We start from the raw sequence: 23,065 nt of genomic DNA, 5'->3' as shown, positions 1-23,065 counted from the left end.
CCATGTTAGATTAATACAATAAATATGGCACATAACATGGAAAACTATTTTTATTATTTTTTAACAATTTAAGGAAGGACAAAATTATAATTTTTACTTTTAATACTCATGATGATGCTCTCATTTTTTTTAATTTAAGTAACATTATTCTCATTGTTCACTGGTAATATAATTTAAAAAAATTATAATTTTATTATTCTTTATCAATTAAAAAAATCTGTTGATATTAAACAAATAAAAAAGTATTTAAAAGCTATCATTGATAAGAATCATATAAATAAAAAATTATCTCTTAATACAAAAAAAATTATAATATTTTACAAGTTCTTTTTAATAAAATCAATACAAATAACCAATAGCAAAAAAAAATTATTCTAAAGCAGCATACATTCTATTTGTAACATACCAATAACATATAATTTTATTTGAATAAGTACTAAAAACTTCATTCAAAAGAGAAAATAACATCTACAAACAAATAAGAGTTTGAAAAAAAATAAACAAAACAAGTAGCAGAATTTATACTCCCTCCATTCAAAAATGTAAGGCATTTTTAACTGAATCTTACCTCTTAATAAAGTGATTATCTATTTTTAAACTAACTCTATCTTTTCATATTTATCCCTATTAAATACTCTATAATAAGTATAAAGTCACTATCAATAAGGGCACTTTTAAAAAAAAAGGCAATGATTACATCTCGAAAGACTAAAAATACTTTACATTTTTGAATATACAACTCCTCAAAAGATGCCTTATATTTTTAAACAGAGAGAGTATAGCTTTTATCATTGACATCTTTTAGATATTTTTTTCTTTTTATTTGTTTAATGTAAAAGGCTGTTTACATTAATAAAAAATAATAAAATTATAATTTTTCTTTTAAATTATATTGCCCGTGAACAATGGAAACAACATCGCCCTACTAAAACATGAAAAAAGGAAGTATCATTATGTGTGTTAAAAGTAAAAATTGTAAATTTACTCCATCTTAAATTGTGTTAAAAAATAATAAAAATATTTTTTCCATGTTATATGCCATGTGTTTTTTATTAATATGACATGGCAATAATTATATTAATAAAATAATATTTAATTAATGGTAAGGAATTTTGAAAAATAAAATTAAAGATTAAGGGTTAATTTTAAACTTTGAAAAGTGACGAAAGTCATATGCAAGTATATCAAAGTTGATGGAATTTTATACATTTTGGTTTTAAGAAAATATATAAAACCTACTCTCTCCGTTAAAAAATGTAAGGTATTTTTAAAGGAGTTGGATGTTAAAAAATATAAAATATTTTAAATCTTTTGAGATATAATCATTACTTTTTTTAAAAAGTATCATTATTGATGAATAATTTTATATTTATTATAGAGTACTTAATAAAAATAAATATAAAAAATATGATTAATTTGAAAGTAAATAATTATTTTATCAAAAGTGAGATTTAATTAAAAATATTTTATATTTTTAAATAAAAAATATTAAATATCCTATATTTTAAACCAAATAGAGTTTCCTGAATCTTGAATACCATTCTATTATAGAGTGGAGAGAGTAGTTTGAAAATGAAGTCATCCAATCAGGTATTGCAAGGTTGATAGTTGACACATTCAGCAACCACTAATCAAAGCCTACACTGAACTTCTTCGTGTGTGTTTTAGGATAAGGTTTAATATTTCCACTACCTTTCAAGGCCAATCATGCATATAATATTTCTATCACTTCCCAAGGGCAAATACTCCACAGTAAAAATCAATTAAAAAAATTAAAATAAAGCAAATACTCCTAACCACGAAGAAAAAAAGGATAAAACCGATGAAGTCCACGATTACAGCTGGAGGGCTTTAATTTTCCATCCAATAAACCTTTGCTTTTCATACATCAATAATTTGATACTCTCTTCTGTTTTTTTTTATAAATTATATTTTTATTTTTTTTATTTTTTATACAAGACACTTTCTCTGAATTTTTTAACTTTTGATATGTAATTTTAAAAATACCCTCTAACAAATTTAAAAAAATGTGATATTTCAATTTTTAAAATACATCAAATTACTCTTTTTCTAAATGGATGAAAAAAATTAAAAAGTAATTTATTTTTAATGTTCTCTCATCTCAAACTTTGTTAGCATGTGTGATTTTCTTTAAAAATGTTTTATAATTTAAAATAAAGTGAGTACAATTTTATTATCCTAATTAAATTAAATCACCTTGATTTTGGTGATTTAATAAAGAGTGACTTACGAAAAGTGTCTTCGAGTACTAACATTCTTTCTGTTATTTGCCTGAACCAGAAATTATAACTGAGGCTACTGGTAGTTCATAGTTCAAGCCTTGCACGCCTTAAACACCAATATATACAGACGAAAAGGTGGACAAAGTTAGCCTTGTGCTTCTCGGGTCTATCTGCTCATGGACTGAAGAATGAGGTCGTATAAATATTTATAGAGCAATAGTCAACGTTACTCCATTATTGTTTTGTCCATATAAGCTCTTCAACAGCTATAAGCCTTATTTTCTCCTTTCAGTCTCGCCTCTTTCGCAAAAACTCTTTGCCTTTTTCCCACACATGAACGATGTCTTTCGAAAATATCAAGATGAAAATGTGGGTGTTTAGTAACTGATCTTCCTCCTCCAGCCCCTCAACATTTTTTTTCTGTTGTACGTAATGGAAGTTATGACATACACCATCAACGGAAAACAGAGCAGCAAAGCAGGTTTCCAAATTTTCACTCTCCAAAAGTTATCGTTTTGGTTCGCTCCCACAACTCGTCCACCAGGTTTTCGTCTTCTGCTCCTGAAATGATCTCAATAGAAGATCTTGGGACAACGGCTAACTGCTCTTATAATTCGATTTCTTCGTCTGCGACTGGGTCTGATATCTCGAGGCTGTTCAATCCAACTTCGCATAAAATTGTTGATTCTAATGGGGTTTCGCAAGGTGCGTTGGCGTCACCGAATTCGTTGGTGCTGAATGGTGAGAAGGAGGATCTAATGAAGTCCCCTATAAATATAGGAAAGAAAGAGGCGTCTGAGGCAAAAGCTTTGGCTGCTATGAAGAACCACAGTGAAGCAGAGAGGAGGAGAAGGGAGAGAATAAATGGTCATCTTGATACACTTCGTGGTCTTGTGCCCAGCAATGCGAAGGTTATGTCTGCTTTTTCCCTCATCTGGAAAAATTTACTCCTTTGTTTATAAGAGCATTTAACATCGGCTCTGGTTACATGATTGGTCAAGGATTCTCCTCAAATATATGACTTTGATATAACTGGTTTAGAGTAAATTTAGGATTGCCCCACCTGTGTATATGCTGCTAATAAAATGGAAAAGAATCAATTCAAATTCAGAAGACGAATTAACATATTTTAACAGATTTTGATTCCTGATACAAATTTCCAACGATTTCCAGACTCCCCCCCCCCTTGGTTGTTATTTTTTCAAGTACCCTAACAATTATTGCAGATCATGGCTACGGAAACCTGTGTTATGGCCCTGTAAAAATGCATGTTGATTTAGTTTTTCTTGATTTAAAAGAAAAATGAAGCTGTTTCTGTATTGTTCTGCAACCATCACAACAACCTGAGATTTGAGACACGTTTTCCAACTAAACAAAAGGCTTTAATTGCGTCATTGTTGTCCTTGATCTGTGAACTGTTTTTTCTAATCGGTAATGTCAACTACAAGGTGGGTCACTTATAATGAAATGTAGAATTATTTATTATGTATGACAGACATCTTATAGCTCTCAGGGCTCTATCTGCTACACATTTGAATCAAATAATTTTGCTCCACATCACTAGCTGAATGAATTTAATATTTCTTGTAGGGTATTATTCAAATGTGCAAGCTAGCCAAATGGTTAATGATTTTATGTATTTATTAAAATATTAGAGGTTACTGGTTTCAATATTATATTGTTTTATATCAAGTCAAAAATATTATATTGTTTTATTAGTACACAGTTGAACGACAACAATAAAAGAAGCACGCTATGTGCTTGATCGTGCGCCAGAATATAGAATGATTCTTTTTCTTGATCCAGTCAAAACAACCAAATTATAAAACATCAATTCTGTTTGAAATGGAGAGTATTTTTCTTAAATTTATCTCTGTTGATGCAAACCATAGTTTCTGGCAAGTATTTCACTAATGATGGAAAACCTAATATTAGGGCAGAGTGCCAGTTTTTATTCTTCTCAGTCCTATGACAGGTTCGGTTTAGTACATTATAAGATTGTCTGTGGCCTGCATGTTTTGTCTTGTTATGTTTAATCTGACATTCTCTGTTTGTTTTCCAACTAGTAAGTGTGATACACTAGAAGGAAACCTATGTGCAAGCCCTTATGTAATTAAGCTTCCAGCATGTAATATTCAAAATATGCTAGACATTAATTTCTGCTGGAAGGAACACCTCTATGTAAACCCTTATGTAATTAGGCTTCCAGCATTTACTATTCAAAATATGCTAGACATTAATTTCTGTTACTTGTATTTTTATATAGTATTTCCAAAGTATTAATAGCCTACCACGTCAAAAGCTTAAAATCCACCACTAAATTAGGTGTTCTCTGTCATGGAGTTATTTTGTAAACATCAATCAGCAGAAGTCTGAATGTAAAATTAAGTGGAACACAGATTATAAACAAGTTTTCCTTTTCTGTTGGAAAACATTTGTTGCTGAAGTTTTGACTTTGATTTGTTGGGTTTAATTGTTAGGACAGATGGACAAAGCAACGTTATTGGCTGAAGTAATCAACCAAGTGAAGTTACTGAAGAAGAATGCAATGGAAGCAAGCAGAGGTTTTCTTATCCCAATGGATGATGATGAAGTTAAAGTTGAATCATGCAACCATGAAGGAAGAGATGGATCAATGTTTTACATGGCATCTATATGTTGCGATTACCGGCCGGAGCTACTATCTGACCTGAGACAGGCTCTTGATGGCCTTCAACTACAATTGATGAGGGCAGAAATATCAACTTTGGGAGGAAGGGTGAAGAATGTGTTTTTCTTTAGATGCTGCAAAACAGAACATATTAATATTGAGGCATGCCAACTTGTTCCAAGTACTGTCCACCAGGTGCTGAGCTCCGTACTGGAGAGGGCTTCTAGCTCACTGGAATACTCTCTAGGAATGTCACTTCGAAGCAAGCGTCGAAGACTTTGCTTCCTTGAAACATCAACTTCCTCATGAACACTGTGCATAAATGATATACTTAATTCTCTGCTTTCACTTGACTACGAGGCAAGTTGGATCCCCTTTTTTGTCTTGTTGTTTTGGCTCTAAAGGAAAAATATAATGTTACTGAACAGAAAATGTGAATCATGTGGAATGTTGCTGCTCCTGCTGCTGATAGTATCCTCTATCCATTTGATCTCTGTCAGTAGAAAAATGTGTACTAGTTGGAACACTAAATCTAATCTGCACTAGTCTTGGTTTCCTGTGTTGAACATGAAAGAATCCTGAGTAGTGGGTCATTGTAAGCATCTAAATGTATTTGTAAGCTGTTTGTGTGAGAAACAGGCATGAATGTATTTGCACATTACTGGCAGTTTCAAGCTTGACAAATTGAATTTTGCGTGTCCTTCAGCCTCTTAACTTACTTCTTTTCTTTATGATACTGCTGCTAACGGGCTTCACTATACCATAGCGTCCTCAAACAGCATCCAAATTTCTGACTTAACCACCTAGTTCTCATCCAAAAGTCCTAGATTAACTCTACGTCAGTCTTACAGGGAGAGTGGAAGTTCTTTGCTTCGTCGCTTTTAAATTTAGTACTATTTTGAGACACATTATATTTCTTTAGTTTTTTTTTTTTATCTATTATATTTAACCCTTCCTCAAAAAGAAGGAGTTTCCACGCACATGCATCACACACACATTCCACATTCTACCTACACACATACCAAATATAATTTTTTTCCTCCTTAATTATTTGGGCATTTGATCCTAGAACCTCTTACATCAAAGGATAGAGATCATGTTCCTTGAGCTATAAGCTCTTGACAACACATTGGACTTCTTGTTGAGTGTAAACACGGCACAATATGGATCCAGAGTCCCTTTGCAAGTAGCATGAAGTTAGCCCCATTAGGGTTTTTCTTTTTCTTTTTTTTTTTCTTTTTTGTGAGACTTTTTCTAGGGTATAACTTCAAATAGATAGGTTAACAAATTAGCCAACTGATATTACATGAGGTTTTTAAATGTAAAGCAAAATATATATATATATACATATATATGCCTACTCCTCATATGTTATTTATATTTCGACGGTAGTTACACTTTTGAGAAAAAATGTTTCTAAAATCACTATTTTTTAGGTACACTGCAAAATCATTATTTTAGTCATAATTAATATAAATTGAATCCATCATATCAAACACAAACAATAAGTTTCATTATCTATGATTTATAAATAATGTGATTGCTTAGATTTTTTATACTATATATAGGTGATATTTTATGTTTTTTACATTAACAGGCATTGTTAACCAGCCTTAGAATTAAATTTAATATATTGTTTCGATGCCTCCATCCTAACGTCCTAGCACCAGTGGTCTAGTGGTAGAATAGTACCCTGCCACGGTACAGACCCGGGTTCGATTCCCGGCTGGTGCATGTGCTTTTTCTTTTTTCCCCATCTGTTGCCAGATAATAAATTTCGTTAGCTGTTTTTCAAACAATAACATAGCAGCTTTTGGATACTGCGCCAACCTGCGCAGTTTGAAGAACCTATCAGAGAGAAGCTTCTTGTGTTGAACTTTCTCATTAATATGCATGCTGATGCTCCAAGGAGGATATATGCACGCACCACCACGTTAGTGGGTCTTGTGCACTTTTCATCTTTCTTAGTCTGATAAGTTATCATCACACCACAATGCGACCAAGTCCAAACAACACATATTTCATCACCCCATCAACTTGTTTATCACTTGTACTGGAAGTGCAGCTACACAATATGTCTATTGTGGATTTTCAGTCTTCCATGCTGCAGATAACCCTTTTTTCACTTAGTGGAATGCCCATGCTGATTTCCACAGCCTCGTCATCCCACGTGTCTCAAACGCATCACTATTCAGGGGTTTTCCAGGGAATGGATATACCCATATGGCACTATATCAGTTAGAGGGCATTCACGGCCATAAATAATGTTTGGTGCATCTCACCTCTCTGTTTGCTTTTAATGGAGAAAGACAGATCCTTCTCTTCTTTCCCTTTCTTCCTTACACTCTCTCTTGTCTTTCTTATCTTCAAGCTCACCTAATTTTGGGATTCAGATTCTGTGGTCCAGTTTAGCACATCAGCCGCTGGGAACTCTAGAATTCTTTGTTCTTGTTATCAAAAGATGTGCTGTGTATTTTATTTGTCGTCTTTAGGAGCAAGAGATTTAAGTAGTTAAATCAGAACCTGCAAATTGGGGTTGATTTGTTTATGGATTTAAGCACTTCTAAAGTGTCCGTACTTGTCCTTTCAGTTGGCTTCACACTAGTGATTCTTTCTCAAGCATCATCACTTTTCAGTTTTCAATTTGTTATTTGCTTATGACAAAACAAGAGACAGAGAACAATATGTGCTTCCAACTTTTAGAATCTCATTTAGTTTGGTAGAGTCCTATGTCTTAACCATGCTTATGTCCCAATGGAAGTCAACCTAAAGTTCTGCTGAAGTTGTATTTCTATATATGTTAGCTTGCCTGACTCTCTTGTTTGAGTCAAAATTGATCTCATATAACTCTGCTTGTTGCACTAACTTTACCTACACTAATGCAATTAGTTAGTGCATCAACATACCCAAACCAAAATGCCTTTGTTAACAACCTGGCTTTTTCAGTTCTAAATATTTCTTCTGATATTTCACTGCATATTTTCTTTTTGGAATCTCCCAGCTCAAATCTCTATGATACATCTACATTACATAATAGATTGAGGGCCTAGATTAGAATTCTTTATTCAAAAGGAGGCTACGGAAATAACAATATAATAAACTATGCCCCAGTCTTCTAGTGGTGAAAACTTGACACAGGAAATCAGAAATGCTTGAGAATACTGTAGATACTCATATAAACATGATTTTAAAGCCAATTAAGAATATGAAAGGTATCAATGTAGTGTGTCAAATGGTTTACATGTATGCCCTGCCTACAATTTGTGATTCCTTGGGGGAACAAGTACAGTGGGCCCCCTTGATTCCCACGTGCAGGAGAGATCATAGATGTCTTAAACAAGTTATTCTCAAACAAAATATTTGTATATCTCTATTTTCCAATTTGATGGATTGTGAATGTAATCTTCGATTTCTAGTCAACTTACGGATGAGGCAAGAAGGTTCTCAAATTGAATTTGGTGAAAATTGTGGAGTAGGTCCCACTTATAATCAACCCACTCATAATGGAATTGTGTTGCACGGCCAAAGAGATAGGTTCAATGTTAGTGATATTAAGCCAAATAGCAATTTTATATAAAAATAAATAAAAAATAATACGATTAAATGATAATGGGACAATAAATACCCATCAGATTAAACCGGGACAGCACTGTTTCTCTGCTCTGGCTCTGTTCTTTCCCTGTTTTATACGTAGTCCTCTCTTGCTCTCTTTGATTCTCTCTCTCTCTGCGCCTAGAAAAGGACAAATAGAAACAAAATTATATAAAGAAACAAACCCAGGACAGTTTTCAGAACCTCTTGGTGCGTGTCTTCCTCTGACAAGCCAAACATGTCGTCTACTTCTTCATCTTCTAATTGGGTGCTGTCTTCCATAAAATTTCATTTCCTTGCTCGCATCAAATGGTTTCTCAAACCCAAAGCGACACGAGTAAGCTCTGACCCATCTGAACAACTCGACATATCAATTACCAAAGCCAACAGCAACATCGACAAGGTTGAGAGTTGTGAATCAGCAACACAAGTTATGGAGAAACAGAGTGGTGAAGATGAGGGGTCTGAAATATCGTTGAAGAGGTGTGTGAAGAAGCTTCACTTTGGCAGCTGGGAAGAGAAGGAGGCGACGGCAAAAGAGATTGAAAGCTTAGCCAAAGAAGATGTAAGAGTAAGAAAGCTAATAACAGAGCTCGGAGTGGTGCCGGAGCTGGTTTCAATGGTGGCGTCAGAGGTGGCTGGCCGGCGGCGAGCAGGGCTGAAGGCGTTGATCCAGCTCGCTCATGGAAGTTACAAGTATGTTTTGTCATTTTTTTTCTCTTCTGCTTCTCTAATAAAAACTTTCTGATCTACTTTTGAGCTTTGGATTACCTAAAGACTTTGTTATTTGATTCAAACCGGAAATAACTAAACTTGGTGGGAAATTGGTAAAGTCAATTGGTTGATTCTTTAGATATCTGAGATGTTTATTGGATGAGTTGGTTAATCTACAGAAAACATAGTCTTTAGCGTTTACAAAGGAACCAAAATAAAAGCTACAAATTTCTCAAAGTCCCTTCATCTGAAATTTGTTAGGGTGAAGCTCCAACAAAAATTGGTTCTTGAAATCACGTAATAAATTATAAAATATAAAAATTTGATATCTTAAAATATAAAATACTTTAATAAAAATAAGATTTTATCAATATTACCTTTTTTATAATATTTTTTTCTTTAATATTCTTTTATAATAGAGTATTAAATAAATGGCATTTTTAAAAGTTTATTTTTTATTTTTTAAAAAAATAAAATTAATAAAGTGTATTTAATAAATTTATTTATATATATATTTTTATTTATAAAAATCTTACAAAAGGATGGAGGAAGTGCAAGAATTTGTTCATTTGGTGAAACAAGTGGCCCTATGGTGATGGATGACTTGTCTTTATAGGGGGGAAAAAACCACACAAATTAATGAGAAAATAAAATCTGTATATAATGTAAGAATTATTCTTCCTTTTCTAGTTTCACCCTCCTACGCTATTTAAAATCTCAATTACCTCTATTTAATGCCTTCCATTTACCAGGATATTATTGCAAATAAATAATAATTATATATTAAAATTTGGAACATGATAACCTGACACGATTAGACAAGTAAACGAGAGAGGCAGTATTGTTTAAATGAGATGATTGTCTCTTTATACATTTTCATGAAAACTATGATACTACCATAAGATGGAAAAAAAAAAATCCCCACTTCCCATATTTTTAAAAAATAAAGAATAAAAAAGAAAGACATAAGTGTCTTTTTTTTTTTTTTTTGGTGAATCTTAAGGTAGGCATAGCTCATAAAGTGGCATGTGATCGAAGGCAAAAGTTGGTACTAACCCAAGGGTCTTCGGTACGTTGTTCAAGAGAGTTATCAAACTTTTCAAGGCTTGCATTAATGGCGCTAAATCCCATAATACAAATGTGGCCTGTGTTTCCGGATCACCGTTCTGAAATGTACATATGCATCAAAATAATATAATTAGCATTAATTCTCCCATTTGTGCTTCGCTGTCCACTACGTTGCAGGGTCGTAGGATGGGCTTGCGAGGGAACAGTATCGCTCTTAGGGCGACACTCCTGTCTTCAAAATGTATAAACAACAGATTATTTAGGTCTATGGTAGTTATTCAGATTCCTTCATGACGTGCGCTTTCCAAGACAGATCTCTATTTGAGATCCTCGTTGACTTTCTTTATGCAGAAATGTTGATATTCCCTAGTTGGGTTGGCATTCTTATTTCTTTCATATCAAAATTACACCACTCCCCCATAAAAGAAACCAAGACTGCAGAACATTGAATAGTTGACTTTTCGTAATGACTTGGTACAAGTTATTGTGTAAGCCTAACTTTGACAAAGTAATGTTTTTCTTATTTTCCTCATTAGTTTGTTCCTCTTTCAGAAACAAGGCTTTGATAGTGGAGGCAGGTATATTCCTCAAACTGCCAGAAAGAATTGACCTTGCAGATGAATCAACAAGAAGGGACTGCGCAGAGCTGCTCTTATCTTTGTCTTCTCTAGCAAACAGCCAATTTTCTCTTGCTTCATCAGATTTTCTCCCATTCATTAAACACATTCTAGAATCAGATTCAAATGTTGATACAAAACAATCATGCCTGGGTGCCTCGTGCAACCTCTCAACTGTGCTAGAGAATGTGGGGCCTCTGGTCTCTGCTGGGATTGTGCCAATCCTCTTAGAACTATCCTCCATTAAAGAAAGTTCAGAGAAAGCACTTGCCACTCTGGGGAACTTGGTGGCGACCTTGACGGGGAAAAAAGCAATAGAAAATAGCTCACTGATGCCAGAGAGCTTGATAGAGATTTTGACATGGGAGGATAAACCAAAATGCCAAGAGTTATCATCTTATATTCTGATGATTCTAGCTCACCAGAGCTCATCACAAAGAGAGAAGATGGCACAAGCAGGGATTGTCCCTGTGCTGCTTGAGGTGGCTCTGTTGGGGAGCCCATTAACTCAGAAGAGAGCACTAAAGCTACTGCAATGGTTCAAGGATGAGAGGCAATCAAAGATGGGGCCACATTCCGGGCCACAAACACCAAGAATGGCAACGGGCTCACCTGTAAATCAAATGGAAGCAAAAGAGGGAAAGAGAATGATGAAGAGCTTGGTGAAACAAAGTTTGCATAGGAATATGGAAATTATTACTCAGAGAGCCAATGCCTCTGGGGATCCTACCCAGTTCAAGTCATTGGTTATCAGCACAAGTTCCAAGAGTTTGCCTTACTAGAAGTGGTTTTGTTTTGTGTTTCAAGTGTATCAATTTTTCTTCTTTAGAATTAGAATTCCCTGATCTGTGCTGTACTTTCATCAGCAGCCATTAACGGATCAGAACATCATACATTTAAAGAAATATCACATTTCTTGCCGTACATCCTCACCTAGAGGCTACGGGTAAAGGAAAACTTTACCATGTCATCTTTTTTTAACAAGGCAAAAGATCTGTTATCTTAAACTCTAAAGCAAACAGACGCTTCATGTTATAGAACAAACACGGCCAATCGAATAACGGTACTGAGTTCCAAGGCATGCGTAGCATTACCCATACCTCATGACCAAGTTTCAAGCGTGTACCATCCTTTAGATAATTAACAAGACTAGCTTTTGGTTACACTATAATATAACACTCATATTTCCCCAAGAACAAGACACATGCAGATCATCGATTGATATCTTTAAGCACAAACTCAAAAAGCATCAAATTTGCTGATTTAGAGGCAGGAAAAGGTCAACTTATCACGTGAAACCTTGTACAAAAATATATGTAACATGATATTGGCAAACCATTTTTGAAGTAAAAGCATTCCTATTCCACTATAAAATAATTACAAATAGTCTCACTCAAGGGAATGATACAACAAAAGGGCCATCTACTGCGCTAAGCAACTGGAGGCCACTGGCATTGTGAGTCCAAAACCCGAAAGACTACATGGAATTTGATGCAGGTTGAATGACATCAGATCAAAACGGGACGTGGAAACCACCTCAAAATCATTAGTAACAGCATTAGTTAAGGCCGCCAGTGAGGTTTAGTAGACATGAAAGTTCAAGAAAATAGTGAGCACTGTTAAACATACATTCCCCAAGATCAAACTGAGCAGTTTTGAGCATGAAAGAACACCACAGCAATAATTGGCACTTTTCTATGTTAATAGATCAGTAAATCTCACACTGAGCAGTTTTGAGCATGAAAGAACATCACAGCACAATATGTGAAAGTACTTTCAGGACAGTTAAGTCGAGGAATTCAACATATTTAGAACAATTAGAATAGAAAAGCCTCTCCAGAAGTACGAAAAAAAAAATTCACAAAAGCTAAACTAAAACTTCCATTCCAAGTGTTTGATAGCCATGCTTGTTTCGATCAAAAGTTTTGCTCTCTCTTGGAAGTACCAGTAGCTTAGACTTGCCCTAAACTACAAAGCAGAAACTAAGCTTGAAATGCACTTAATTAAAGTAATCAAAAGATAAGTTCAGGCCCAAAAAAAATAATCAAAGGACAAGAATCTAACTAAAGAAAAGGTATGCACACAAACATAGACAAGAGATCAAGACAGAATATAAGATTCTTAGTGAAGCATATTACAGTCAAATGGGAATGAGATTTAAATTTACCCGTCTGAGGATACAGCAGCTCAAGAGCGTGTTACTGTCTCAAGGAATAAAGTGGATCAACTGGTATAGGGTAAACATAATAATTCAAATGATGCAGATGTAATTCGCAGAGTTTTAATGAAACCAGCAATCTGTATTGTCGTGTGGAAGAATCACATCAAATCATGCAATTTGTAATGCATATCCTCTGATACTAACAAAGTTGACAAGGGAAAAGGTATCATTTATTGTCAACGTACACATGCTCATTCTTTCCTTTACCCCCATTGGTTTTGATTTCCAATTTTGTTTTTTCCCTCTTAACCATCAAGGTGGGTTGAGCCTAACATTCAAGGGTACAAAATGCAATGTAGTTTTACTTTAACACAACGAGAATCAAAACACTTTTTAACAGTAGAGTGAACAGATTGCATACAACCCTTTGAGGTCTTCTTGACTAAACTTGCATATTAAACAAGCTGAATCCAAAGTATTAGACTCATAAGCTATTGGAGAACAAAAGCCATTCATTTAGATTTTATAGAATTCCACAAATATAATTTATATTCAACATTCTCAAGTTTACAAAGACATAATTGTTACTTTAATCGTCAGAAAATACCATTCTTGATTGGAAGAAAAGGTTATGTAGTTTTTGTTTTCTCGGAAATAAATTAAGATTTACACAACCAATTCAGTATAAACATTGCCAGATCAAGTGTCAGCAAATCCTCCATCAGACAAGAAGAAGCATACTCAAGGTCGGCAATTTTAAAACAGATTCAGTTTGAGCGCCAAATCAATACCAGATCCAATAGATAAGATAATATATGCATGGTCTCAAAATGGCGTTACCTCAACTGCTTTACTATTTCAAAACTTCAGAATTTAGAGACCAATTATAAGAATATTTCAAGAAATACTCAAATAGAACCCAAACTCCAGATAGTGAAACAAAGGCGCAGCAGCCGCATAATGCCCATAGATGCACAAAGTAACATGGCCAACAGCTAACAATATATCAAAGTTCAAGGTAAACACCTTTTTTTCTTCGTAGGAAGCATAAACACGTTTGAATCTACTGAATAATTTAAAACCATATTTAGGGTAAAATCATCTAGCACAATGTTCTACAAATCATCATATAAATACTACATTCAAATACTAAGCAAACTTATGTGAGCTTTCACTAAAACCTATCACAAATTGGAACAATACATAGAAGCAGAGGGCAGTGAAGCAGCAACAAATTCACAGCAGTCCATGTAATCAAAACCAAAGATTTCATTGTCTTGATTCACGAAATCAGCATAACCATTTAAAGCATTAGCGCCCAAGAAGCCATCACAAACCTGAATCAAACACCCATTTGAATTAACATTTTTAAAACTAATGATGAGCTATCAACAGTAATAATTATTGCTCAGAAGCACGTAACAGAATCATCAAATAAATAAGCATAACTCTACATATCATTGTATCATGTCCACTTGAGTGTGAAGACTGTATCCTGTAGAATTACATTTCCATATAGCCTACTGATTATTCATGAGTGTACGGTTTCTAGAATTAAAAAAGAAGAGGAAAGAATCAGTCATACACTCCTTCTGACAGATAAACCACCACATAAACTTTCTTTTTCAAGAACCAAAATAAAGAAAGATCAAAAGTTTAGTGCAACGAAACAAATATTCATATTCATGATGTGATTGGTTTCATCCAGATTACCATGTGCACGCGTCATGCCTGTATGTGTGTGTGTGAAATTATGGAGGGGCAGCAGGAGGAAGCTGTTCAATCCCTTTCCTTCCAAAACTCCATTAAGTCTCAAAGATTCTTTCCTCCTTTCTCTTCTCAAATATTCTAAGTCCAACCAGAGAAGCCATGCCAAAAAATATAGGGAGAGTCCACACACGGAAGAAGCACAGAAGTCATCATCAAAATAATTTCACATACAGAGGCAATGATTAATATACACATTTTTCCTTCTACGCATCATATTTCACACACATTATAATGCAGCTTCATAATCACAGATTGCCAGTTATAATCTCATTGTTCTAAATTATAATTCAAAAGGTAGATAATCCTAAAGCACCAAAATGTCCCAGTAAATTTAATAGTGCCTATCGCATTCACATACGGAAGAGTAATAACAATCGAAGAATTGTTGTGTACAGACCAATCGAAACAACCAAAAAGATTTTTTGAACCCAACGATGAGGATTGAATAACAAAAACAAAAGGAAAGGCTGCTAGTTGCCAAGGTTAGGAAGGAATGAAAATAGAAGTTTAAAATGAAACTATGAAAAGAAAATATGAAAAATAAACACACATGAAGTCAGGGATTAGTGGAACTATTACCCAAAAAAATGCAAACCGCATCACGCGCATATATTACAGCAATAAACCAAAGCAATTGAAAATCAAATGTAATACTACCTCAGTAGTAGGGTGGCATGCCTTGGTACATTCCTCCGGGAGCCAGCCTTGGCATTTGCATGGGCTGTTGATGCTGCGAGGGAACTGCAGATGAGGTCATATTATAATGAGAACCGTCTGGATATCCTCCGGAAGGCATTCCAGCAGAAGTTGGAGGCAGCCTAGCACCATAATCACCAGAAGTTGGCCCACTGAACTGAGAGCCACCGTAAGGCCCTCCAATTCCTGGACCGTACCCCCCACCACTATTAGGAGTTAAGGTAGATGGAACTTGAGTGCCATATGGCGGCAATGAAGACTGCAAACCATAATTATTACTAGGCACCGTCATGGGACCCGGATGCGCACCACCAAATCCCCCATATGAAGATCCATGACCGCCATAATTTGATCCCATCATAGGACCGGGTAAAGATGGTTGCGGTTGCTGTGCTGCCATGCCATTACCTTGTAAACCAGGAGGACCCTGGTTAGGAGCTCCTCCTGATTTTCCCTTCTTGTTATCCATGGCTAATTTACAAAGCACTTGATGACCATCAATAGTTTTGACTGGCTCAACTAGAGACGCCCTAGCGCCCTCCTCCGTTTTGTACACAAAGAATGCGAAACCTTTGGACTTTCCATTACCTTTGTCAAACCCAAGTGGCCCTTCTTCGATTTCGCCAAATGCCAAAAAGTAACTCAACAGCCTCTCCGACGAGATATCAAACGGCACATTGCCCACAAAAATTTTCCGGGTAGAAACATCACTTGTGGCTGCGGCAGCCGCATTAGTCCCTTGACTGGCCGATAATCCAGCAGCTGCAAGCTGGGTCACCGTCATTCTCCCATCAATTTTCTTGCTGGGCTCCTTCAAAGCCAATATAGCACCATCAACGTGCTTAAACGTCACAAAGCCGTATCCTTTGGACTTCCCCGTTGTTTTGTCGAAGATAACGATCGCCTCATCGAGCTCTCCAAAGGAGGAGAAAACACTGCTGAGCGTCTCCGTGGTGGTTTCCCCCGCAAGCCCCCGAACAAAGAGTTTCCGAACGGTGGAGTCACGGTCGGCGACGGAACGTATAGACTCGAGAACGTCAGGGTGATGAAGAGCAGCTGATTGAAGAAGCTCGACAAGCTGTTCTTGTGAGAAGGGTTGGAGAATCTTGTGGATGTCATCGGCGCCAAGCGGGGTTGTCGAGGGCACGGAATCGTTGTCTCCGTTCTCCTCAGTTTTGCGCTTCTTGGAGAAATCCATTGCAAAGGAACTTCGTTCAGGGTTTGGAAATTACGGATTCCTGTTTGGGGGGGAAGAAAAGAGTTACCCTCGATTGGAGCGAAGGATATTTAAACCCTAACTCGCAATCGGCTCAGGATGATTCGGGTCAGCCCGGTTACAAATCTACTAGCACCAATTGTTTTGGGCCGACCCAATATAGTTAATTAATTGTCAGTAACTAATAAATTAATAATTCCTACCAAAAAAATTAATTAATAATGAATAATAATTAAAAATTATTAACAAGAAAAAATGACATAAAAATTCCCATAAAATTTTCAAATAGTAATGAGATTTTACAAAATATTATAATTTTTTTCAAAACCTTAGAGACCATTCTAATATTAATTTTTTAGTGAAATAAGTAGAATTTCCTTAGCTTTAAAAAATAAAAATTAGTAATTACTATAGTTTAAGAAATAAGTAACTTTTTTATTCTTTTAACAATGACTAAATTGAAACAAGCAATTAAAACTTTTCCTGTGTAAATTTTTAATTCATTGAAATATAAGTATTGTAAATATCATCGAGTATTTTAATTTTAATTTAAGCAATATCAATCACTTTTAGTTTAAGTAATGACTATTTTGCTTCTAACAATGACTAAAATAGAACATGCAATTATAATTTGCTGTACTCTAGCCATTGTGAGAGACAAAGTAGTCATTCGTTAAGCTAAAATAATAACTAATATTTACTTTTTTATTTTAAAATTGGGATATTTTAGTCATTTTACCAAAAATCATTAATATCAAAAATTTTTATAAAAACTTGATAAGAATTATGGCATTTCGTAAGATCTTATTATTATTTGCATATTCTAGAGGAATTTTTCTATCATTTTCCCTTATTAATATGCCCACAATTTTTTCATCAAAGAAAGGGAGAATCACATCCATGTATTTGGTAATAAACTTGTTCGCTAACAAGAACTAGTAATAAGTCCTATTCAAGAAAAAACAACATATTTTTATTTTAACAATAATCCATTCTATATTAATTTTTATCTGTAAATAAATTTATTGTCAGGTTATTGGTTGTGATGCTCCCAAAAAAATATGTCCACAATTTTTATTTAACCTCCGTATTTTACTATTATATTTAAAAAAAATTGGTATTCTATATCTTTAAAATTTATATCTCTTCTTTTTTTAAAAGTTAAGACTATTTATTTGGCCAAAAGATTGTATCATTTAAAATAAAAACAAAGAGTGCAGACACTGATCGTTCACCAAAGTTTAAAACCCCTGCCCATAAGCATCAAATGACGAAAAAGTACTAATAGATTGAAATCATGAAAAATAGCAATAGCCAAGCAAAGACTCAGGTCAACACCGTACCATCCAATAATTATGCAATAAAAGTTAAAATCACACTTTGATTAAATCCAACAAATTTCATGGTTTAAAATGAAAATTTGTTCAATACATCAATACATTAGAATTTTGAAGTTTAATCCTACCTTGTACACTATAACATCTAGATTTTTACTTTAAAAATTTCCACTATTCATAAAAGGTTTTTTAGTTAAATTATATAGATTTTTGGTTAATAATGTTTTAAGGAAACTAATGTAGCTAATGGATCTTTGAACAGCTTTAAAAGAGGGTTAGATTAAAGTACGAACGAGCCATGGCGTGGAGAAAGATTCAAAATGAGTGTGGAGTTCTTTGTGCCATGTGCCACGACGGACAAGCCAATATTCCACGGCACACGTACAAAATTTGTGCTTATCAACTTGCAAAATTAGACAGAAAATAAGAAGTAGGATAGAGAGAACACAGAGAGACAACGGTAGATAATCGGTTGGTGTTAAGGCTCGACCTTTGGGTCACATTGGAAGCATTTGGAGTAAGATTTAGCTTTGGGTAAGCTTCCTCCACTTCTCCTTCTCCTTATATTCAAATTTTCTAATGATTTGGGTATTGTAAGGCTTTGATTTCGTGTTTTCTTAAGAAATGGCTGAACCTATTGATTTGTTTAAGGTATTGAGGAGTTAAATCAAATCTCTAACTCTAAGTTTTTGGGTGACTTAAAATTCTTGGTTAAGATTTAGAAAAATCCTAGGTAGAAATTGGATGACTAAGAGCAATGTGAATAATGTAATGGTATTGTTTATATATTGGGATGTTACATAGTGTTAATGCAGTGTGTTGAAAGGATTGTTGAGGCTAAATTGAGGTTTTGAACATAATGGGTACACCTAGTTATACTATAAAATAAGGTGATTAATGTGGAGAATTGACAATTAAGAGTTTAATTATGTAGATTAATCTTTGATTGAGCATTGTGGTGTTAATAGACATGTGTGAAGCTGTTGGTTGACCACGATAACCCTTTTAGTGACAAAAGGGTTAGTGTAACAAGATTGTGTAATCTCCCTTTTTGTGTTTGGATAGTAGTGTGTTAGATTTAAAAGTAATATTTTAGTTTGATAATAGCCTAGTATTAATATGAAATTATGATTGTGAAGTTATATGAAGTGGAATGAAAAGTTGTTTTAAAGTTTTAGTATTTGGAAAGATAAGTGCTATTATATATATATAATTACTTATGAAATTCTATAGCTTAAGTGGAAATGAGAAATTGTGATAAATGATATGTTATGGATATGTGTTAGATGTATTAAGCATGTTTGGCATGATCATTATGAGAGGGTAGGAGTTTACCCTAATGTGTTTTTAGGATATTATTTAGAAATTCATATCGCATACTGGTACTGTGGGGCCCTAGTGCTTAATATTATATTGTTTGAAAGTTTCAATACTATAAGTGGTAGATTGGGCATCGACACCCCTAGTATTTGTGGATAGAGAGAATTTGTGGTCCATAGTGGGTGAAGGCATTCTTGGCTGGGGTTACCTCCTACTAATGGTGAGCTTAAGCTAGTCCAGTCATATGGACTTAGTCCTATCGAATTGTTAGCCCATAAATTCAGTTGAAAGACATAAGGAGGGCATAGGGTGGTGTGTTGATCATGTATATCATACAATGACCATATGTGCATATCTATGAGACATGTTATATGATTCACTATGCCACTTCACATACGCACAAACTGTTCTTACACACGAGTAATTGATTAGACTATTTGATTACTGAGTCTTCAACTCACCCAGTTATTATATTTTATAAGTAAAGGCTCCAATATGGGTAAGAGAAAGGAAGGTGCAACCGAGTATTAAGAGGACTAGCTCTCAATTTTATAGTCATTTCACTTATTTTGATTTGTAACGAATGGTTGAATGCATATGCCAATTTAGGACATATAAAAATATAGAGTTTTGTAATACACTTGCATGAATTCTATTGTGAACTGTAGGTATCTCGACTTAGGTTTGTTATATCTATGTTGTAATGGCTGTGAGAGTTTGAGATACTAGTATAAGTATTAGTTTTGTATTGATTTATATGATAGATTGGCCATTGAATTATTTATGAAAAATTGTTGCCCTTAGTGAAATTTATATTGAAAATAGGGTTTTGGTAGCCAATTCTTGTCTTTGTTGTTGTTGTGATTTGAATATTTGAACAGGTTGTTTGTGGTCCATTTGAGTTGGTTTAAGTGGTTCCATGGTTATTGGCACTTAGTTTGGGGGTTTGGGCACCTTGGTTGTGATTTTTGAAAGAAAATGAGCCATTTTGGGTTCAGGTGTCCAAATCTCATTTGACTCAATATTTGGGTATGGGATCTATGCTAAAAGCTAGGTGGCTCTAAGAGCTACATGTGAACGCTTGAATTGCTGGAATCAAATATTAGACGGCAAAACGGCATGTTTTGAAATTTAGCTCGAAGAGCTGTCATGACAGCAGTTTACTATCATGATAGGGCACGTGCGTTGCGGTGCATGGTCCATTGCATAGCAGTGCAAGGCATAGAGAAGGGGAATTTTTCTCTATGTAGTCTACCACGGTGGATGATGCACTGTGCCGCGGCGTATTGCGCCTAGATGGCTAAAAATTTTTTATTGCTTAAATTGGCTTATTTAATCATTTTTAAACTATAGTTTGAGCTTAAACAATCTTTGATAAGGGTTTTCTTGAGATCCCATTTTGTTTAAATGTTTTTAACCTTAGGTTATGATAACTATTTATGGGATTAATATAATCTCAGTTATCATAACGTTGTTTCGTGTTGAGTGTTCGGTGTGCTTGGTAATGTTAGAAATGACGTTACATAGGCTTGATTAGAATATACAATATACATTGTTTTACTATATAAATAGATTGTTTAAGATGCAAAGGCAAGCAAAAGCTTGGAAAGGAGAAATAGAAACTAGGTTCTAAACAATGAGAACCATCTCATCCAACAACCTATTATTGGTCTTCAATAAATCTTTCCAAGCATCCTGGGGGATGAAATGAACAAGCACTATCCCAAGAACATTGTATAAGCATTCTTTGCCATGTTATCATCGCACATAATGGCCTCCTTGCCAGAGTGAGACGTCCCGTGCATCATACAACAGCTCTTAAAACCTTTAGCACAAATTTTCTCAAGGGATGGTCCAATGAAGAATCTTAGCTTAGGAGATTGAGAACATCCAACGAATCTGAATGTAAGTTAAATCTAAATAGCCCAAGCTATTGAAAAACTAATAGACCAAACTTAATAGCTTGTAATTCAGCATATGATGCACTCACGATCATAGTTCTGAAGCAATCCACTGTAGGCTGCTTTGTGTAAGTATTGGACAGAGCCATTGACATCAACACATACCCTTTCAATTATGGGGTGTGTCCAGCATTAGTCACGGAAGTTGATACCAGGGAAAATGTTGTGATGAAATTCCTGATTGACCACATTTTTCATCAACAGGTAGTTACACCTATGTATTATATTTGTAATTGAAGACGTGCTCCTGTCAAAGATGGATTTGGATTTGGATGTCTAAAGTAGCCAACAAATCATTGCAAAGACTCTCATTCAAGACCATAAGCCAATTTTTTCCTCTCAAAGAGTTATGTCTAGTATTCCATTTCAACCATACTTGTAAATTGCCAATAAAAAAAATAGAGGTATCGTTAGTTCTTAAAACATGGGACCACACCATCTTAGTTCTCTTACTGTCTCTCAAATTGTTGCAAGGACAAATGGATTGATATATCATAATGTGTGAAATTATACCATATATTATCTAGGGTTAAGGGTCATTTTTGTTCTCAAACTTTTTATTTAGAGTTTGTGGGTTCTTGAACTTGATTATGGGTTATTTTTACACTCAAAACTCTTAAAAGTTGATGCCTTGTTGTCATATGGTTCAAGCATCTCTTGTTCACTATTATCTACTAAGCTAGATACATTTTGTTAATTTTTCTTATATCGTTACTCACATTGTTCATTTATACTTTGACGAGGGGTCAATTTCATCTATAGAAGTCAACTAATTTTTTTAAAAATCAAAGAGGCAATTAATTAGATTAGCGATCAAATTGATGACATAATAATTAGATTAAAAATAATATTGATATGCATGTATATAAGAAACCAAACATTAAGAATACTAGCAGTCTCATTCTCAATTTAGAATTCAGCCATAATATATTAAGTTTGGTTTTTCATTATTTTCACAAGATATATGTTTTTTTTTGCTTTTTTACTTGCCTTATTATTTGTCATCTTAAAGTAAATATGTTTTTACTTTCCTCTGTAATTTAATTCATATAATGTCAATTAGCAAATCATGCATTTAGAATTTTACTATAACAATCTAAAAGAAAATTGATGTGAATCATTTTAAATTGAATAAAAATTCTTTTTACTAAGGTAAGAGTAAAGAGAAAAAAAAATGGCTTCATGAAAAGCACAAGATAATAATCATAGTATTTCAATCATTTTGAATTTTGGGTTAATTCCATGTTTATCAAACTCACTTGGTTCAAAATGATTCAATTAATAAGTTAAACCAAATCGCTTTTCTATTTGCATGGCAATTCAACTAATGTGATTGTTTGGGTTGTTCCTAGTCTTATACACATTAAAATCAACAAAAAGATTGTAATCAAGGCAAAGCACAAGGCTAATGAGAAAGGTTTCATCAAATACTATTTTTCATATGGAAGCATGACATAATTGAGACTACATTGCTCATCACTCATGAGGTGATATGGATCATCTAAATTTAATCTAGATAGTACTAATTTAAAACTTTTAACTTGTTTTGAAAGAATTTTTTTGAACTGTATTAATTAGGATATTATTATTAAATTATAAAAGTTTTTAATAGAATTATTCATAACCAATTTGGATAATCAAGATTTATTCCATAGTTCATGTTTGATATTAAAAATTTCTATATATTTTTATATATTTTTATTTAATAAATGCAATGTAAA

The 23,065-nt window shown here is 34.1% G+C and overlaps 3 protein-coding genes and 1 non-coding gene across 6 annotated transcripts; 3 read left to right on the top strand and 1 right to left on the bottom strand.

Moving 5' to 3' along the window:
- Positions 1-2,392: 2,392 nt before the first annotated feature.
- LOC129307117 (putative transcription factor bHLH107) lies at positions 2,393-5,582 on the top strand. Its single transcript, XM_054947985.1, has 2 exons — positions 2,393-3,154; positions 4,729-5,582. Exons 1-2 carry the CDS (start codon positions 2,810-2,812, stop codon positions 5,200-5,202), a joined length of 819 nt encoding a protein of 272 aa, XP_054803960.1. The 5' UTR covers positions 2,393-2,809; the 3' UTR covers positions 5,203-5,582.
- Positions 5,583-6,556: 974 nt separating this feature from the next.
- Positions 6,557-6,627, top strand: TRNAG-GCC (transfer RNA glycine (anticodon GCC)). Its single transcript has one exon. It is a non-coding gene; the product is annotated as a tRNA-Gly (tRNA).
- A 1,713-nt stretch (positions 6,628-8,340) lies between these two features.
- Positions 8,341-11,890, top strand: LOC129304400 (U-box domain-containing protein 7-like). The gene is made up of 2 exons (XM_054944035.1): positions 8,341-9,180; positions 10,819-11,890. The coding sequence occupies exons 1-2, from the start codon at positions 8,723-8,725 to the stop codon at positions 11,663-11,665; spliced, it is 1,305 nt and encodes a 434-aa protein (XP_054800010.1). The 5' UTR covers positions 8,341-8,722; the 3' UTR covers positions 11,666-11,890.
- On the bottom strand, positions 10,286-16,767 carry LOC129304401 (UBP1-associated protein 2C-like). Of its 3 annotated transcripts, none has more exons than XM_054944038.1 (2): positions 15,472-16,767; positions 10,286-11,495 (listed from the first exon to the last, which is right to left on the bottom strand). In XM_054944038.1, exon 1 carries the CDS (start codon positions 16,706-16,708, stop codon positions 15,473-15,475), a length of 1,236 nt encoding a protein of 411 aa, XP_054800013.1. In that variant the 5' UTR covers positions 16,709-16,767; the 3' UTR covers positions 10,286-11,495; position 15,472. The 3 variants fall into 3 exon arrangements, with proteins under 3 accessions (XP_054800013.1, XP_054800012.1, XP_054800011.1); XM_054944037.1 differs by lacking the exon at positions 10,286-11,495 and adding an exon at positions 12,146-14,892; XM_054944036.1 differs by lacking the exon at positions 10,286-11,495 and adding an exon at positions 12,146-14,381.
- Positions 16,768-23,065: the final 6,298 nt, after the last annotated feature.

This window comes from Prosopis cineraria, unplaced genomic scaffold, assembly GCF_029017545.1.
Source record: "Prosopis cineraria cultivar Desert tree isolate PC_DT_omini unplaced genomic scaffold, ASM2901754v1 PC3, whole genome shotgun sequence".
Taxonomy (NCBI): domain Eukaryota; kingdom Viridiplantae; phylum Streptophyta; class Magnoliopsida; order Fabales; family Fabaceae; genus Prosopis; species Prosopis cineraria.
This window is presented reverse-complemented; position numbering and strand designations above follow the sequence as displayed.

What these genes read in the sequence shown, in the direction of transcription:
- LOC129304400 (XM_054944035.1), top strand. Translation starts at nt 8,723, where the DNA reads ATGTCGTCTACTTCTTCATCTTCTAATTGGGTGCTGTCTTCCATAAAA. An exon ending in CTCGCTCATGGAAGTTACAA is followed by an intron (nt 9,181 to 10,818) that starts GTATGTTTTGTC and finishes TTCCTCTTTCAG; the next exon opens with AAACAAGGCTTTGATAGTGG.
- LOC129304401 (XM_054944038.1), bottom strand. Translation starts at nt 16,708, where the DNA reads ATGGATTTCTCCAAGAAGCGCAAAACTGAGGAGAACGGAGACAACGAT.
- LOC129307117 (XM_054947985.1), top strand. Translation starts at nt 2,810, where the DNA reads ATGATCTCAATAGAAGATCTTGGGACAACGGCTAACTGCTCTTATAAT. An exon ending in TTGTGCCCAGCAATGCGAAG is followed by an intron (nt 3,155 to 4,728) that starts GTTATGTCTGCT and finishes TTGTTAGGACAG; the next exon opens with ATGGACAAAGCAACGTTATT.